Source organism: Oncorhynchus masou, chromosome 33 (genome assembly GCF_036934945.1).
Source record: "Oncorhynchus masou masou isolate Uvic2021 chromosome 33, UVic_Omas_1.1, whole genome shotgun sequence".
Lineage (NCBI taxonomy): Eukaryota > Metazoa > Chordata > Actinopteri > Salmoniformes > Salmonidae > Oncorhynchus > Oncorhynchus masou.
The window spans coordinates 4,742,836-4,757,515 of NC_088244.1; the positions used below are offsets into that span (position 1 = coordinate 4,742,836).

The 14,680-nt window shown below is 44.0% G+C and overlaps 1 protein-coding gene across 7 annotated transcripts in view; it reads left to right on the top strand.

Moving 5' to 3' along the window:
- The first annotated feature begins 4,016 nt into the window (after positions 1–4,016).
- tpd52l2b (tpd52 like 2b) overlaps positions 4,017–14,680 on the top strand; it is a 50,470-nt gene continuing 39,806 nt past the window's right edge. For 3 of the 7 annotated variants that reach the window (XM_064956213.1, XM_064956214.1, XM_064956212.1), the window contains exon 1: positions 4,017–4,266. In XM_064956213.1, the coding sequence (XP_064812285.1) occupies positions 4,251–4,266 (16 nt within the window). In that variant the 5' untranslated portion in view covers positions 4,017–4,250. The remainder of the gene's footprint in view (positions 4,267–14,680) is intronic. The other 4 variants (XM_064956210.1, XM_064956211.1, XM_064956216.1 and 1 more) reach the window with 2 other exon arrangements.

Here is a 14,680-nt window from a genome sequence, read left to right on the forward strand (position 1 = left end):
AGTTATAAAAAAAATGCCCCATGAGCTAAAACGATTTGAGCAAGTTATAATAAAGGCCCTATGAGCTAAACCAGTTTGATCGAGTTCTAATAACGGTCCCATGAGCTAAACCAGTTTGATCTAGTTCTAATAAAAGCCCAATGAGCTAAACCAGTTTGATCTAGTTCTAATAAAGCCTCAATGAGCTAAACCAGTTTGATCTAGTTCTAATAAAGGCTCTATGAGCTAAACCAGTTTGATCTAGTTCTAATAAAGGCTCTATGAGCTAAACCAGTTTGATCTAGTTCTAATAAAGGCTCTATGAGCTAAACCAGTTTGATCTAGTTCTAATAAAGGCTCTATGAGCTAAACCAGTTTGATCTAGTTCTAATAAAGGCTCTATGAGCTAAACCAGTTTGATCTAGTTCTAATAAAGGCTCTATGAGCTAAACCAGTTTGATCTAGTTCTAATAAAGGCTCTATGAGCTAAACCAGTTTGATCTAGTTCTAATAAAGGCTCTATGAGCTAAACCAGTTTGATCTTGTTCTAATAAAGGCTATATGAGCTAAACCAGTTTGATCTAGTTCTAATAAAGGCTCTATGAGCTAAACCAGTTTGATCTAGTTCTAATAAAGGCTCTATGAGCTAAACCAGTTTGATCTAGTTCTAATAAAGGCTCTATGAGCTAAACCAGTTTGATCTAGTTCTAATAAAGGCTCTATGAGCTAAACCAGTTTGATCTTGTTCTAATAAAGGCTATATGAGCTAAACCAGTTTGATCTAGTTCTAATTAAGGCCCTATGAGCTAAACCAGTTTGATCTAGTTCTAATAAAGGCCCCATGAGCTAAACCAGTTTGATCTAGTTATAAAAAACGCCCCATGAGCTAAACCATTTACCTAGCTCAATTCGAGATGTATTCAAATCTGTTTCCTCCTCTGCTGAAAGAGAATAATTTTCTAAAAGAACGTTACATTTACCCATTAGCTCATCTTCTTTAAAACATGTTTTGGCTTCTTTAGTTCCTTACTGTGTAACAGTATAACTTTAGACCGTCCCCTCGCCCATACCCGGGCGCAAACCAGGGACCCTCTGCACACATCAACAACAGTCACCCACGAAGCATCGTTACCCATCGCTCCACAAAAGCCGCGGCCCTTGCAGAGCAAAGTCCAACTACTTCAAGGTCTCAGAGCAAGTGACGTCACCGATTGAAACGCTATTTAGCGCCGCACCACCGCTAACTAAGCTAGCCATTTCACATCCATTACAACTGCATGTAATGCAGATATATCTTACTTTTTGAATTCAAATATTTTCCAGTTACTTCAATGCTTTGGTTCTAAATCAGTTGAATTAAACGAGTCCCTGATTAAGCTCTACGGATCATTTAGGAGTGAATGAATAAGTTTCCAGTATCCTCGATTGCCAATGGATTTTTCAGAGCTTTCAAACTTCAATGATATCATTTTTAGGATCAGTCAAATAAGCATGTTCATAATTTACTTCTTGTACATTCTGTAATAGTGGGGGGGGGAATGAGAATCTGACTCATTCACCTACCTGGTTTTATTTGTTTGTATTATAGAAACACCATGTATCGACCACTATCAGTTTGTATTGTAGAAACACCATGTATCGACCACTATCAGTTTGTATTATAGAAACACCATGCATCAACCACTATGTTTGTATTATAGAAACACCATGCATCGACCACTGTCAGTTTGTATTATAGAAACACCATGCATCAACCACTATCAGTTTGTATTATAGAAACGCCATGCATCGACCACTATCAGTTTGTATTGTAGAAACACCATGCATCAACCACTGTCGGTTTGTATTATAGAAACACCATGCATCGACCACTGTCAGTTTGTATTATAGAAACACCATGCATCAACCACTATCAGTTTGTATTATAGAAACACCATGCATCAACCACTATCAGTTTGTATTATAGAAACACCATGTATCGACCACTATCAGTTTGTATTATAGAAACACCATGTATCAACCACTATCAGTTTGTATTATAGAAACACCATGTATCGACCACTATCAGTTTGTATTATAGAAACACCATGCATCAACCACTATCAGTTTGTATTATAGAAACGCCATGCATCGACCACTATCAGTTTGTATTATAGAAACATCATGCATCAACCACTATCAGTTTGTATTATAGAAACACCATGCATCAACCACTATCAGTTTGTATTATAGAAACACCATGCATCAACCACTGTCAGTTTGTATTATAGAAACACCATGCATCAACCACTGTCAGTTTGTATTATAGAAACACCATGCATCAACCACTATCAGTTTGTATTATAGAAACACCATGCATCGACCACTGTCAGTTTGTATTATAGAAACACCATGCATCAACCACTGTCGGTTTGTATTATAGAAACACCATGCATCGACCACTGTCAGTTTGTATTATAGAAACACCATGCATCGACCACTGTCAGTTTACTGCAAAATTAGGTGATGTCACTATTCTGAGATCTCTGAGCTATTCTAGGTGTAAATCTATCTACAGAGTTATCAGGTGCTTCATTGAAGTCTCCAACTATTATAAGCTATGAATTTGTATACTTGTTTCGCAGATCAGTCAGCTTATCAGCGAGATCCAAAAAGAAAGTCCTATTTGAGGTGTGAGAATTGTACCCATACACATTGCATATAATAAAACAAGCAGTATCTAGTTTTGAGATCAATTTAACCAATCTTCCATCTTTGGACACACAACACTCTGAAATATCACCTCTAAACGTATGAAGAAATATCCTAGTATTAACTGAGTGGTTAGATCCATGACTATAATAAACAGTGACTTCCAAAAACTAGAATCTGGATCGCAAGGAGTGAGTCTCCTGGAGTAGAATGACATTTTCATTTGAGTGTTTTCATTTGAGTGAATAACTGGTTAGCTCCGTAGTGAATAACTGGTTAACTAGTTGAACTGGTAAGCTCCGTAGTGAATAACTGGTTAACTAGTTGAACTGGTAAGCTCGGTAGTGAATAACTGGTTAACTAGTTGAACTGGTAAGCTCGGTAGTGAATAACTGGTTAACTAGTTGAACTGGTAAGCTCTGTATTGAATAACTGGTTAACTCGTTGAACTGGTAAGCTCGGTAGTGAATAACTGGTTAACTAGTTGAACTGGTAAGCTCGGTAGTGAATAACTGGTTAACTAGTTGAACTGGTATGCTCGGTAGCTAGTAAGGAAACCTGAGTTTAGAGAAAGAACTGGACCGCCCTCAACCGAGGAAGTTGTGTTGTGATCAAAATGATGAACCTGTTTTCAGATTTACCTGGTGATATAAAACAGGCTGGATGTAATAATGACGATCGACTCTATTACTCAAGAATAACTTGGCTTAGAAAGAATTGTAGATACATGTCGCTGTAGATACGGTATATACCTGAGCACACAGTATTTTCAAGTCTATCAGAGCTTTCTCTCTCTCTGTCGGCTGTAACATCGGGGCAGGAGAGACAACGCCATCCACTGACGCCGGAAAAGGCACATGCTGGAAGTTCATCATCGAGCAAAAATGTATGAAAAATATAAAAAATAGGCTATTTTTTAAATATTTTTAAAGTCTTAATTTAAGGTTAGACACAAGGTTTTTACTGTTAAGCTTAAAATAAGATCGCGAAGTAGAAATAGGCGGGGCTTGTGACTTTGGTCTCTAACACTTTTCATGCCACTTTCGATACAGAAGTTACTTTTTCGTAGCAGGTTAGGACACTGATGTTAAAGTTAGCGAAAATGCTCTCCTAACCTGTTACGAAAATCACTTCTCATTGAAGTGGCGTGAAAAGAGTGTGTCCATTTATTGGAGTGAGTAGGTAGTATTTAGGGTGTATTCATTACGCCGATTCTACAGAAACCGTTTCCTCTAAACGGAAAAAAACGTTTTGCAACGAAAATAAGAGTTTCTATTGGACACATTCAGATAGATCCCGTTCTTATTATAGCGCTAGGCAGTAGGGCCCGTCCCCGTTTGGTGCTTAAACGGTTTCCGGTGCGAGACGTAATGAATATACCCCTTGTTCGTGTACGTCTCCCTCGACGTGTTTTGTTATTGTGGAATCCTGTCAAACACACGGAGAGGCTCAAAGGTTTCAATTGATTGAGTGGACGGCGCTGTGCTAGCCACCTTTAAAAATATATATAATCTAACTTACATATTTATTTTTGTTTGTTGCTATAAAGCTCCCCAAAAAACTCCGCTCAATTCGACGCCATGGACGTTGGTCAAGGTAACGTTTATTACTGACATGTAATTGTTGTTGAATATGAGACATGTTTGTCCTAACGTTGGTTGATTTTGGGGGGGAAATGAATACATATTATGTGTTTGTGATGGTGCACACTGCAGCTATGAATGCAACTTGGGGCCCGACGCAGCAACACAGCCGTTCTGGAAAATGGGGGACCGGAGAGAGCCGTGTTACTATGATGACATTTCTTTTGTTTAAACCTTTTCAATTAACTTGGTATACTCCTTATTTAGATTTTTTTTTCCGTTTTTTAAAATATTTTTTATCTTACAAAAAAATAAATTAACGATATTTGTGCTTTTTAATAGCGTATATATATTTATTTTGTATACAAAGGCTACTTTGCTAGTTAGCTAGTACGCTATTTAGCTCTCACAAGCTAACGTTAGCTGGTAAAGCACAGTGCTACTTGGATTCCTTGGGACGTCCCCACAATAACAACTAGTCCAGGGGTGTCAATCTCATTCCATGGAGGGCCCTGTGTAGTAGGCACGTTTCCCCCCCCCCTTTCAATTAAGACTTAGACAACCAGATTCTTTTAATTAGTGACCTTTTTAAATTAATTAATCAAGTAGAAGGGATGACCGAAAACCCGCAGACACTTGGACCCTCCGTGGAATGAGTTTGCCCTTCCCTATAACCCTTTATGTTAACCATTAGAAATGTAAACTTCAAGCGAAGTAACGTTAGCACCCGTCGGGACGTCCCAATGAGCCAAGGTTGCAGGGACCAGCCAAGAACTCACCCAGGTAGCTTATTAGTCTGCCAGCTCAAGTTTTGTTGACAGTGACACATCTACTATTGATTGGCAGTCCGCGAACGCTAAGGTATTTTTTAAACAACTCTTTTTACTGACTCGATTAGTTTTTCTTTACTATTTTTATGAAATTCACTGAGGAGAATGGTCCTCTCATTCCTCCACTCACATTAACATATTAAAAACAGTACTGGACCGATTAGTTATTTCTTTTATTTAACTAGGCAACTCAGTTAAGAAGAAATTCTGATTTACAATGACGGCCAACCGGGGAACAGTGGTATATATATATATTACACTCATTCATTGCAGCTGCAGTGCTGTTTGTAGCACATTTTATGGCTTAGAAAAGTGTTTTCTAATGTGTCGACAGTTCTGAATAACAACTCAAACATCAACTTACGCAAATTCAGCAGCTCTTTGCTTTCTTTGTTGATTTTTGAAATCTCACAGTGTCAACGTTCCTGTGTGCTCAAGGTTTATTTTTTTATTATTTTTTTACAGTCCTATGGCTCGAAGGTAACTCTGCAGACACTGTGATCTGAGCCATCTGATTGGCCTTGTGGTAGGCTTGTCGGTGCACTTGATTTGCTCTCTGGACCTGCCATGTAGGCAGAGTTCTATCATCAGACACATGAAATTTGTTCAAAATGGGAACACTTTGCCTTCCCGGCGCTAGGGCTGCTGAATCAAGTGCACCTACCCCCCAACAGCACTAGGGCTGCTGAATCAAGTGCACCTACCCCCCAACAGCACTAGGGCTGCTGAATCAAGTGCACCTACCCCCCAACAGCACTAGGGCTGCTGAATCAAGTGCACCTACACTCCAACAGCACTAGGGCTGCTGAATCAAGTGCACCTACACCCCAACAGCTCTAGGGCTGCTGAATCAAGTGCACCTACACCCCAACAGCACTAGGGCTGCTGAATCAAGTGCACCTACACCCCAACAGCACCAGGGCTGCTGAATCAAGTGCACCTACACCCCAACAGCACTAGGGCTGCTGAATCAAGTGCACCTACCCCCCAACAGCACTAGGGCTGCTGAATCAAGTGCACCTACACCCCAACAGCACTAGGGCTGCTGAATCAAGTGCACCTACACCCCAACAGCACTAGGGCTGCTGAATCAAGTGCACCTACACCCCAACAGCACTAGGGCTGCTGAATCAAGTGCACCTACCCCCCATCAGCACTAGGGCTGCTGAATCAAGTGCACCTACCCCCCATCAGCACTAGGGCTGCTGAATCAAGTGCACCTACCCCCATCAGCACTAGGGCTGCTGAATCAAGTGCACCTACCCCCATCAGCACTAGGGCTGCTGAATCAAGTGCACCTACCCCCCATCAGCACTAGGGCTGCTGAATCAAGTGCAGCTACCCCCCATCAGCACTAGGGCTGCTGAATCAAGTGCACCTACCCCCCATCAGCACTAGGGCTGCTGAATCAAGTGCACCTACCCCCCATCAGCACTAGGGCTGCTGAATCAAGTGCACCTACCCCCCATCAGCACTAGGCCTGCTGAATCAAGTGCACCTACCCCCCAACAGCACTAGGGCTGCTGAATCAAGTGCACCTACACCCCAACAGCACCAGGGCTGCTGAATCAAGTGCACCTACACCCCAACAGCACTAGGGCTGCTGAATCAAGTGCACCTACCCCCCAACAGCACTAGGGCTGCTGAATCAAGTGCACCTACACCCCAACAGCACTAGGGCTGCTGAATCAAGTGCACCTACCGCCAACACTACAAAAATAGGAATGCTAGGCTTATCATTGTTTATAGAAATGTTTGGTGATCGACTAGGAATGCCTTGGGAGGTCGACCGCGATCGGCTGGTTGGTGACCACAGAGTTAGAGTTTAATGGCGGTGATGGGAGAACTGAGGATGGGTCAACAACACTGTAGTTACTCCACAATACTAACCTAAATGACAGAGTGAAAAGAAGGAAGCCTGAACAGAATAAAAATATTCCAAAACATGCATCCTGTTTGCAACAAGGCACTAAAGTAAAACTGCCAAAAATTTGACTGAGCAATTAACTTTTTGTCCTGAACACAGTGTTATGTTTGGGACAAATACAACACATTGCTGAGTACCCCTCTCCATATTTTCAAGCATAGTGGTGGCTGCAGCATGTTATGGGTATGCTTGTAATCGTTAAGGACTGGGGAGTTTATGGATACAAAAAAAATGTAATGAAGCTAACCACAGGCAAAATCCTAGAGGAAAACCTGGTTGTCTGCTTTCTACCAGACTCTGGGAGACAAATGGACATTTCAGCAGGAAAATAACCTAAAACGGAAGACCAAATATACACTGGAGTTGGTTACCAAGACAACGTTGAGTGTTCCCGAGTGGCCTAGTTATAGTTTCAGACTTAAATTGGCTTGAAAAGCTATGACAAGACTTGGAAAATGGTTGTCTAGCAATGATCAACAATTTTGACAGAGCTTGAAGAATAAATAAAAAGAGTAATGTGCAAATATTGTACAATCCCAGTGTGCAACTCTCTTACAGACAGAAGGACTTCGTTGTAATCGCTGCCTAAGGGCGTTCTAACAACATGTATTGACTCAGGGGTGGGAAATACTTATGTAAATTAGATTTCTGTATTTAATTTACAAAAAATGTTGCTGCAATTTCTAACGTGTGTGTGTGTGTGTGTGTGTGGCAACAACAAAAACATATTTTAATCCATTTAGAATTTGGGCTGTCACAATGTGGAGTAAGTCAATGGGCAGGAATACGTTCTGAAGGCACTGTAGCTAGCTACCTGAGAAATGTGCAGTTGTGCTGTACATTCTCGCAGCCACCCGTCATTATGAATATATGATGTAATCATCGTGCCGGCTAATCAAGATGCCAACTGAGCTCAACCTGCCGAAGACAAACGATAAATAACTAGGACCGGATGCTATATTTCTGTTCTTCAGCCTCTTCTCACCCTGCCCTGGATACTGTAGCTACTCGTTACGGTTGATAGGACGTGATTAGGTGAACATGCGTTCATCCTCAAATGTGTTACAATGTGGCATCGGGTCAAGAGGGGAGGGGTGTTAGTGGTTAGAGCGTTGGGCCAGTAACCGAAAGGTTGCTAGATCAAATCCCCCGAGCTGACAAGGTACAAATCTGCCATTCTTCCACTGAACAAGGCAGTTAACCCATTGTTCCCTGGTAGGCTGTCATTTGAAAATAAGTATTTGTTCTTAACTGACTTGCCTAGTTAAATGAAAAAGTGGGCTTGGTCGCAAATGTCTTAACTACAGACGTCTCATTTCAGTGTGTAACTAGGTTACTCTGTTACTCTCCAGCTATATTATTGCTTCATGTTGACCCCGTAATACAGTGGTGATCTATTAAACCGGTGTTGTACTACAACATGTGACGTCATCTCTTGTAGTCTTATCTAGGGCCAGGACGATGCCTGAATCACAGTACTCGTTAGTCTGAAACTATAACTAGGCCACTCGGGAACACTCACCGTTGTCTTGGTAACAACAGAACAATATTCTGCTTTTTGGAGTCGCTAAATGATATGGTGTTTGGTCCTCCCACTACGACGCGGGGAAACCATGCAGTTTATTAGGCTACGGATTGTTTTGCCTCCCTACGGTCTGTGAACGGACCCAAGGTCCACTGTCACTCGGGAGCCAGTGTCCGAGACATCGACTCCCTCCTGCTCATGGTTCTGGCCAACTACTGTGATATTGACACCATCGTCACACAGGACCTTTGCTTTAGGTGATCAGAGGGAGGACTACAAAATGTTTTTTTAAAGACCCTCGCTAGTGCAGGGAAGATAATTACTTTTTATATTTATTAATTCTTTTACTTTTAGATATGTGGGAATTGTTAGATATTACTTCACTGTTGGAGCTAGGAACACCAGCATTTAGTTAGCTATTACTGCACTGTTGGAGCTAGGAACATTTAGTTAGATATTACTGCACTGTTGGAGCTAGGAACACCAGCATTTAGTTAGCTATTACTGCACTGTTGGAGCTAGGAACATTTAGTTAGCTATTACTGCACTGTTGGAGCTAGGAACACCAGCATTTAGTTAGCTATTACTGCACTGTTGGAGCTAGGAACATTTAGTTAGATAGTACTGCACTGTTGGAGCCAGGAACATTTAGTTAGATATTACTGCACTGTTGGAGCTAGGAACACCAGCATTTAGTTAGTACTGCACTGTTGGAGCTAGGAACACCAGCATTTAGTTAGTACTGCACTGTTGGAGCTAGGAACACAAGCATTTAGTTAGATATTACTGCACTGTTGGAGCTAGGAACACCAGCATTTAGTTAGTACTGCACTGTTGGAGCTAGGAACACCAGCATTTAGTTAGTACTGCACTGTTGGAGCTAGGAACACAAGCATTTAGTTAGATAGTACTGCACTGTTGGAGCTAGGAACATTTAGTTAGATATTACTGCACTGTTGGAGCTAGGAACACCAGCATTTAGTTAGCTATTACTGCACTGTTGGAGCTAGGAACATTTAGTTAGCTATTACTGCACTGTTGGAGCCAGGAACACCAGCATTTAGTTAGATATTACTGCACTGATGGAGCTGGGAACACCAGCATTTAGTTAGATATTACTGCACTGATGGAGCTAGGAACACAAGCATTTAGTTAGATATTACTGCACTGTTGGAGCTAGGAACATTTAGTTAGATATTACTGCACTGTTGGAGCTAGGAACACAAGCATTTAGTTAGATAGTACTGTACTGTTGGAGCCAGGAACACCAGCATTTAGTTAGATATTACTGCACTGATGGAGCTGGGAACACCAGCATTTAGTTAGATATTACTGCACTGATGGAGCTAGGAACACAAGCATTTAGTTAGATATTACTGCACTGTTGGAGCTAGGAACATTTAGTTAGATATTACTGCACTGTTGGAGCTAGGAACACAAGCATTTAGTTAGATAGTACTGTACTGTTGGAGCTAGGAACACCAGCATTTAGTTAGAATAGTACTGCACTGTTGGAGCTGGGAACACCAGCATTTAGTTAGATACTGCACTGTTGGAGCTAGGAACACAAGCATTTAGTTAGATACTGCACTGTTGGAGCTAGGAACACAAGCATTTAGTTAGATATTACTGCACTGTTGGAGCTAGGAACATTTAGTTAGATAGTACTGTACTGTTGGAGCTAGGAACACCAGCATTTAGTTAGATAGTACTGCACTGTTGGAGCCAGGAACACCAGCATTTAGTTAGATACTGAGGGGTTGAATGGAGCTGAAGGGACTGGATGGTGTTGAGAGAGAGATGGGAGGGGTTGAATGGAGCTGAAGGGACTGGATGGTGCTGAGAGAGAGAGAGAGATGGGAGGGGCTGAAGGGACTGGATGGTGTTGAGAGAGAGATGGGAGGGGTTGAATGGAGCTGAAGGGACTGGATGGTGTTGAGAGAGAGAGAGATGGGAGGGGCTGAAGGGACTGGATGGTGTTGAGAGAGAGATGGGAGGGGTTGAATGGAGCTGAAGGGACTGGATGGTGTTGAGAGAGAGATGGGAGGGGTTGAATGGAGCTGAAGGGACTGGATGGTGCTGAGAGAGAGAGATGGGAGGGGTTGAATGGAGCTGAAGGGACTGAAGGGTGGGACTAACAAGATAACAAATGTAAAAACATACCATGTATGTATGTGTGTGTGTGTGTGTGTGTGTGTGTGTGTGTCAGAACTTTTGTGAAATAGCACAGTTGCAAATAGAAATCAAACTGGATGGACATCAGAAATAGAGGAAGGACTAAAAACAAACCAAATATAACTATTGTAAAATAGATTGTGTCTGTAAAAATGCATGTAATGGGCATAAACTGAAGGTAGAAGCCCATGTGTTATTGTTTTATTAGTTTACTCCAATTGGGGGAGGGGTGGGACGGTTTGGGGAATAATAAAGAAAGGTATATTAAAAGTATATACCTACCTACCTATCTACCTATCTATATACCTATCTATGGGACTGGAAATGATGCAGACAATTACATATGATGGAAGCGAGACAATCTAAAGCTGATCCACCCCTCTAAAACCAAAATAAACTGACTGATAGCCTGGTATTGCTCCTCTGTCATAATTGGCTGACGAGGACAATGGAAACATGGAATGTCCCGTAGCGCAGTTCAATGTTAGAGGAGGTCCTCTAACTCTCCTGATTTTAACTCTGTAAATCGAGCAGCTGTCCGTGTCAAGATTGGGTTATTTCATTTTGATTTAACTAGGCAAGTCAGTTAAGAACAAATTCTTATTTTGAATGACGGCCTAGGAACAGTGGGTTAACTGCCTGTTCAGGGGGCAGAACGACAGATTTGTACCTTGTCAGCTCGGGGATTTGATCTTGCAACCTTCCAGTTACTAGTCCAACAGTCTAACCACTAGGCTACCCTGCCGCCCCTCCACTCTAACCACTAGGCTACCCTGCCGCCCCTCCACTCTAACCACTAGGGTACCATGCCGCCCCTCCACTCTAACCACTAGGCTACCCTGCCGCCCCTCCACTCTAACCACTAGGGTACCATGCCGCCCCTCCACTCTAACCACTAGGCTACCCTGCCGCCCCTCCACTCTAACCACTAGGGTACCATGCCGCCCCTCCACTCTAACCACTAGGCTACCCTGCCGCCCTCCACTCTAACCGCTAGGCTACCCTGCCGCCCCTCCACTCTAACCGCTAGGCTACCCTGCCGCCCCTCCACTCTAACCGCTAGGCTACCCTGCCGCCCCTCCACTCTAACCGCTAGGCTACCCTGCCGCCCCTCCACTCTAACCGCTAGGCTACCCTGCCGCCCCTCCACTCTAACCACTAGGGTACCATGCCGCCCCTCCACTCTAACCACTAGGCTACCCTGCCGCCCCTCCACTCTAACCACTAGGGTACCATGCCGCCCCTCCACTCTAACCACTAGGCTACCCTGCCGCCCCTCCACTCTAACCACTAGGGTACCATGCCGCCCCTCCACTCTAACCACTAGGCTACCCTGCCGCCCTCCACTCTAACCACTAGGCTACCCTGCCGCCCCTCCACTCTAACCACTAGGCTACCCTGCCGCCCCTCCACTCTAACCACTAGGCTACCCTGCCGCCCCTCCACTCTAACCACTAGGGTACCATGCCGCCCCTCCACTCTAACCACTAGGCTACCCTGCCGCCCCTCCACTCTAACCACTAGGCTACCATGCCGCCCCTCCACTCTAACCACTAGGCTACCCTGCCGCCCCTCCACTCTAACCACTAGGCTACCCTGCCGCCCCTCCACTCTAACCACTAGGCTACCCTGCCGCCCCTCCACTCTAACCACTAGGCTACCCTGCCGCCCCTCCACTCTAACCACTAGGCTACCCTGCCGCCCCTCCACTCTAACCACTAGGCTACCTGCCGCCTCTACACTCTAACCACTAGGCTACCTGCCAAATCTGAAGATCTCTACGTAGGCAATGATTTTAATTATTTACAGTGATATTTTCATGTTGCGTGAGATTTGGCATAAACCCCAAGGATTTTAGTTCTATAAAATGAAACCACCCCCTCCAGCCTTTTTCTTATCTACAAAAAAATAAATCCAGGCTGTCGGGCTGTGGTGGTGGCGGGGAAGTTTCTTAACCTGTTAGAATCCTTTAACTTTGTGCCCCCCCTTACGGTTCTGCTACTCTGTTTATTAGCCATGCATAGTTACTTTACCTCTACCTAAATGTACATATTACCTCGACTAACCTTTGCCCCCGAACATTGACTCTGTACCGGTACCCCCTGTATATAGACTCCACATTGACTCTGTACCGGTACCCCCTGTATATAGCCTCCACATTGACTCTGTACTGGTACCCCCTGTATATAGCCTCCACATTGACTCTGTACCGGTACCCCCTGTATATAGCCTCCACATTGACTCTGTACCGGTACCCCCTGTATATAGCCTCCACATTGACTCTGTACCGGTACACCCTGTATATAGTCTCCACATTGACTCTGTACCGGTACACCCTGTATATAGTCTCCACATTGACTCTGTACCGGTACACCCTGTATATAGACTCCACATTGACTCTGTACCGGTACCCCCTGTATATAGCCTTCACATTGACTCTGTACCGGTACACCCTGTATATAGTCTCCACATTGACTCAGTACCGGTACACCCTGTAAATAGTCTCCACATTGACTCTGTACCGGTACACCCTGTATATAGACTCCACATTGACTCTGTACCGGTACCCCCTGTATATAGCCTTCACATTGACTCTGTACCGGTACACCCTGTATATAGTCTCCACATTGACTCTGTACCGGTACCCCCTGTATATAGCCTCCACATTGACTCTGTACCGGTACCCACTGTATATAGCCTTCACATTGACTCAGTACCGGTACCCCCTGTATATAGCCTCCACATTGACTCTGTACAGGTACCCCCTGTATATAGTCTCCACATTGACTCTGTACCGGTACCCCCTGTATATAGCCTCCACATTGACTCTGTACCGATAGCCCCTGTATATTGCCTCCACATTGACTCTGTACCGTAACACCCTGTATATAGCCTCCACATTGACTCTGTACCGATAGCCCCTGTATATAGCCTCCACATTGACTCTGTACCGTAATACCCTGTATATAGCCTCCACATTGACTCTGTACCGGTAACCCCTGTATATAGCCTCCACATTGACTCTGTACCGGTACCCCCTGTATATAACCTCCACATTGACTCTGTACCGGTACCCCCTGTATATAGTCTCCACATTGACTCAGTACCGGTACACCCTGTATATAGTCTCCACATTGACTCTGTACCGGTACACCCTGTGTATAGACTCCACATTGACTCTGTACCGGTACCCCCTGTATATAGCCTTCACATTGACTCTGTACCGGTACACCCTGTATATAGTCTCCACATTGACTCAGTACCGGTACACCCTGTAAATAGTCTCCACATTGACTCTGTACCGGTACACCCTGTATATAGACTCCACATTGACTCTGTACCGGTACCCCTGTATATAGCCTTCACATTGACTCTGTACCGGTACACCCTGTATATAGTCTCCACATTGACTCTGTACCGGTACCCCCTGTATATAGCCTCCACATTGACTCTGTACCGGTACCCACTGTATATAGCCTTCACATTGACTCAGTACCGGTACCCCCTGTATATAGCCTCCACATTGACTCTGTACAGGTACCCCCTGTATATAGTCTCCACATTGACTCTGTACCGGTACCCCCTGTATATAGCCTTCACATTGACTCTGTACAGGTACCCCCTGTATATAGCCTCCACATTGACTCTGTACCGGTACCCCCTGTATATAGCCTCCACATTGACTCTGTACCGATAGCCCCTGTATATTGCCTCCACATTGACTCTGTACCGTAACACCCTGTATATAGCCTCCACATTGACTCTGTACCGATAGCCCCTGTATATAGCCTCCACATTGACTCTGTACCGTAACACCCTGTATATAGCCTCCACATTGACTCTGTACCGATAGCCCCTGTATATAGCCTCCACATTGACTCTGTACCGGTACCCCCTGTATATAGCCTCCACATTGACTCTGTACCGGTACCCCCTGTATATAGTCTCCACATTGACTCTGTACCGGTAC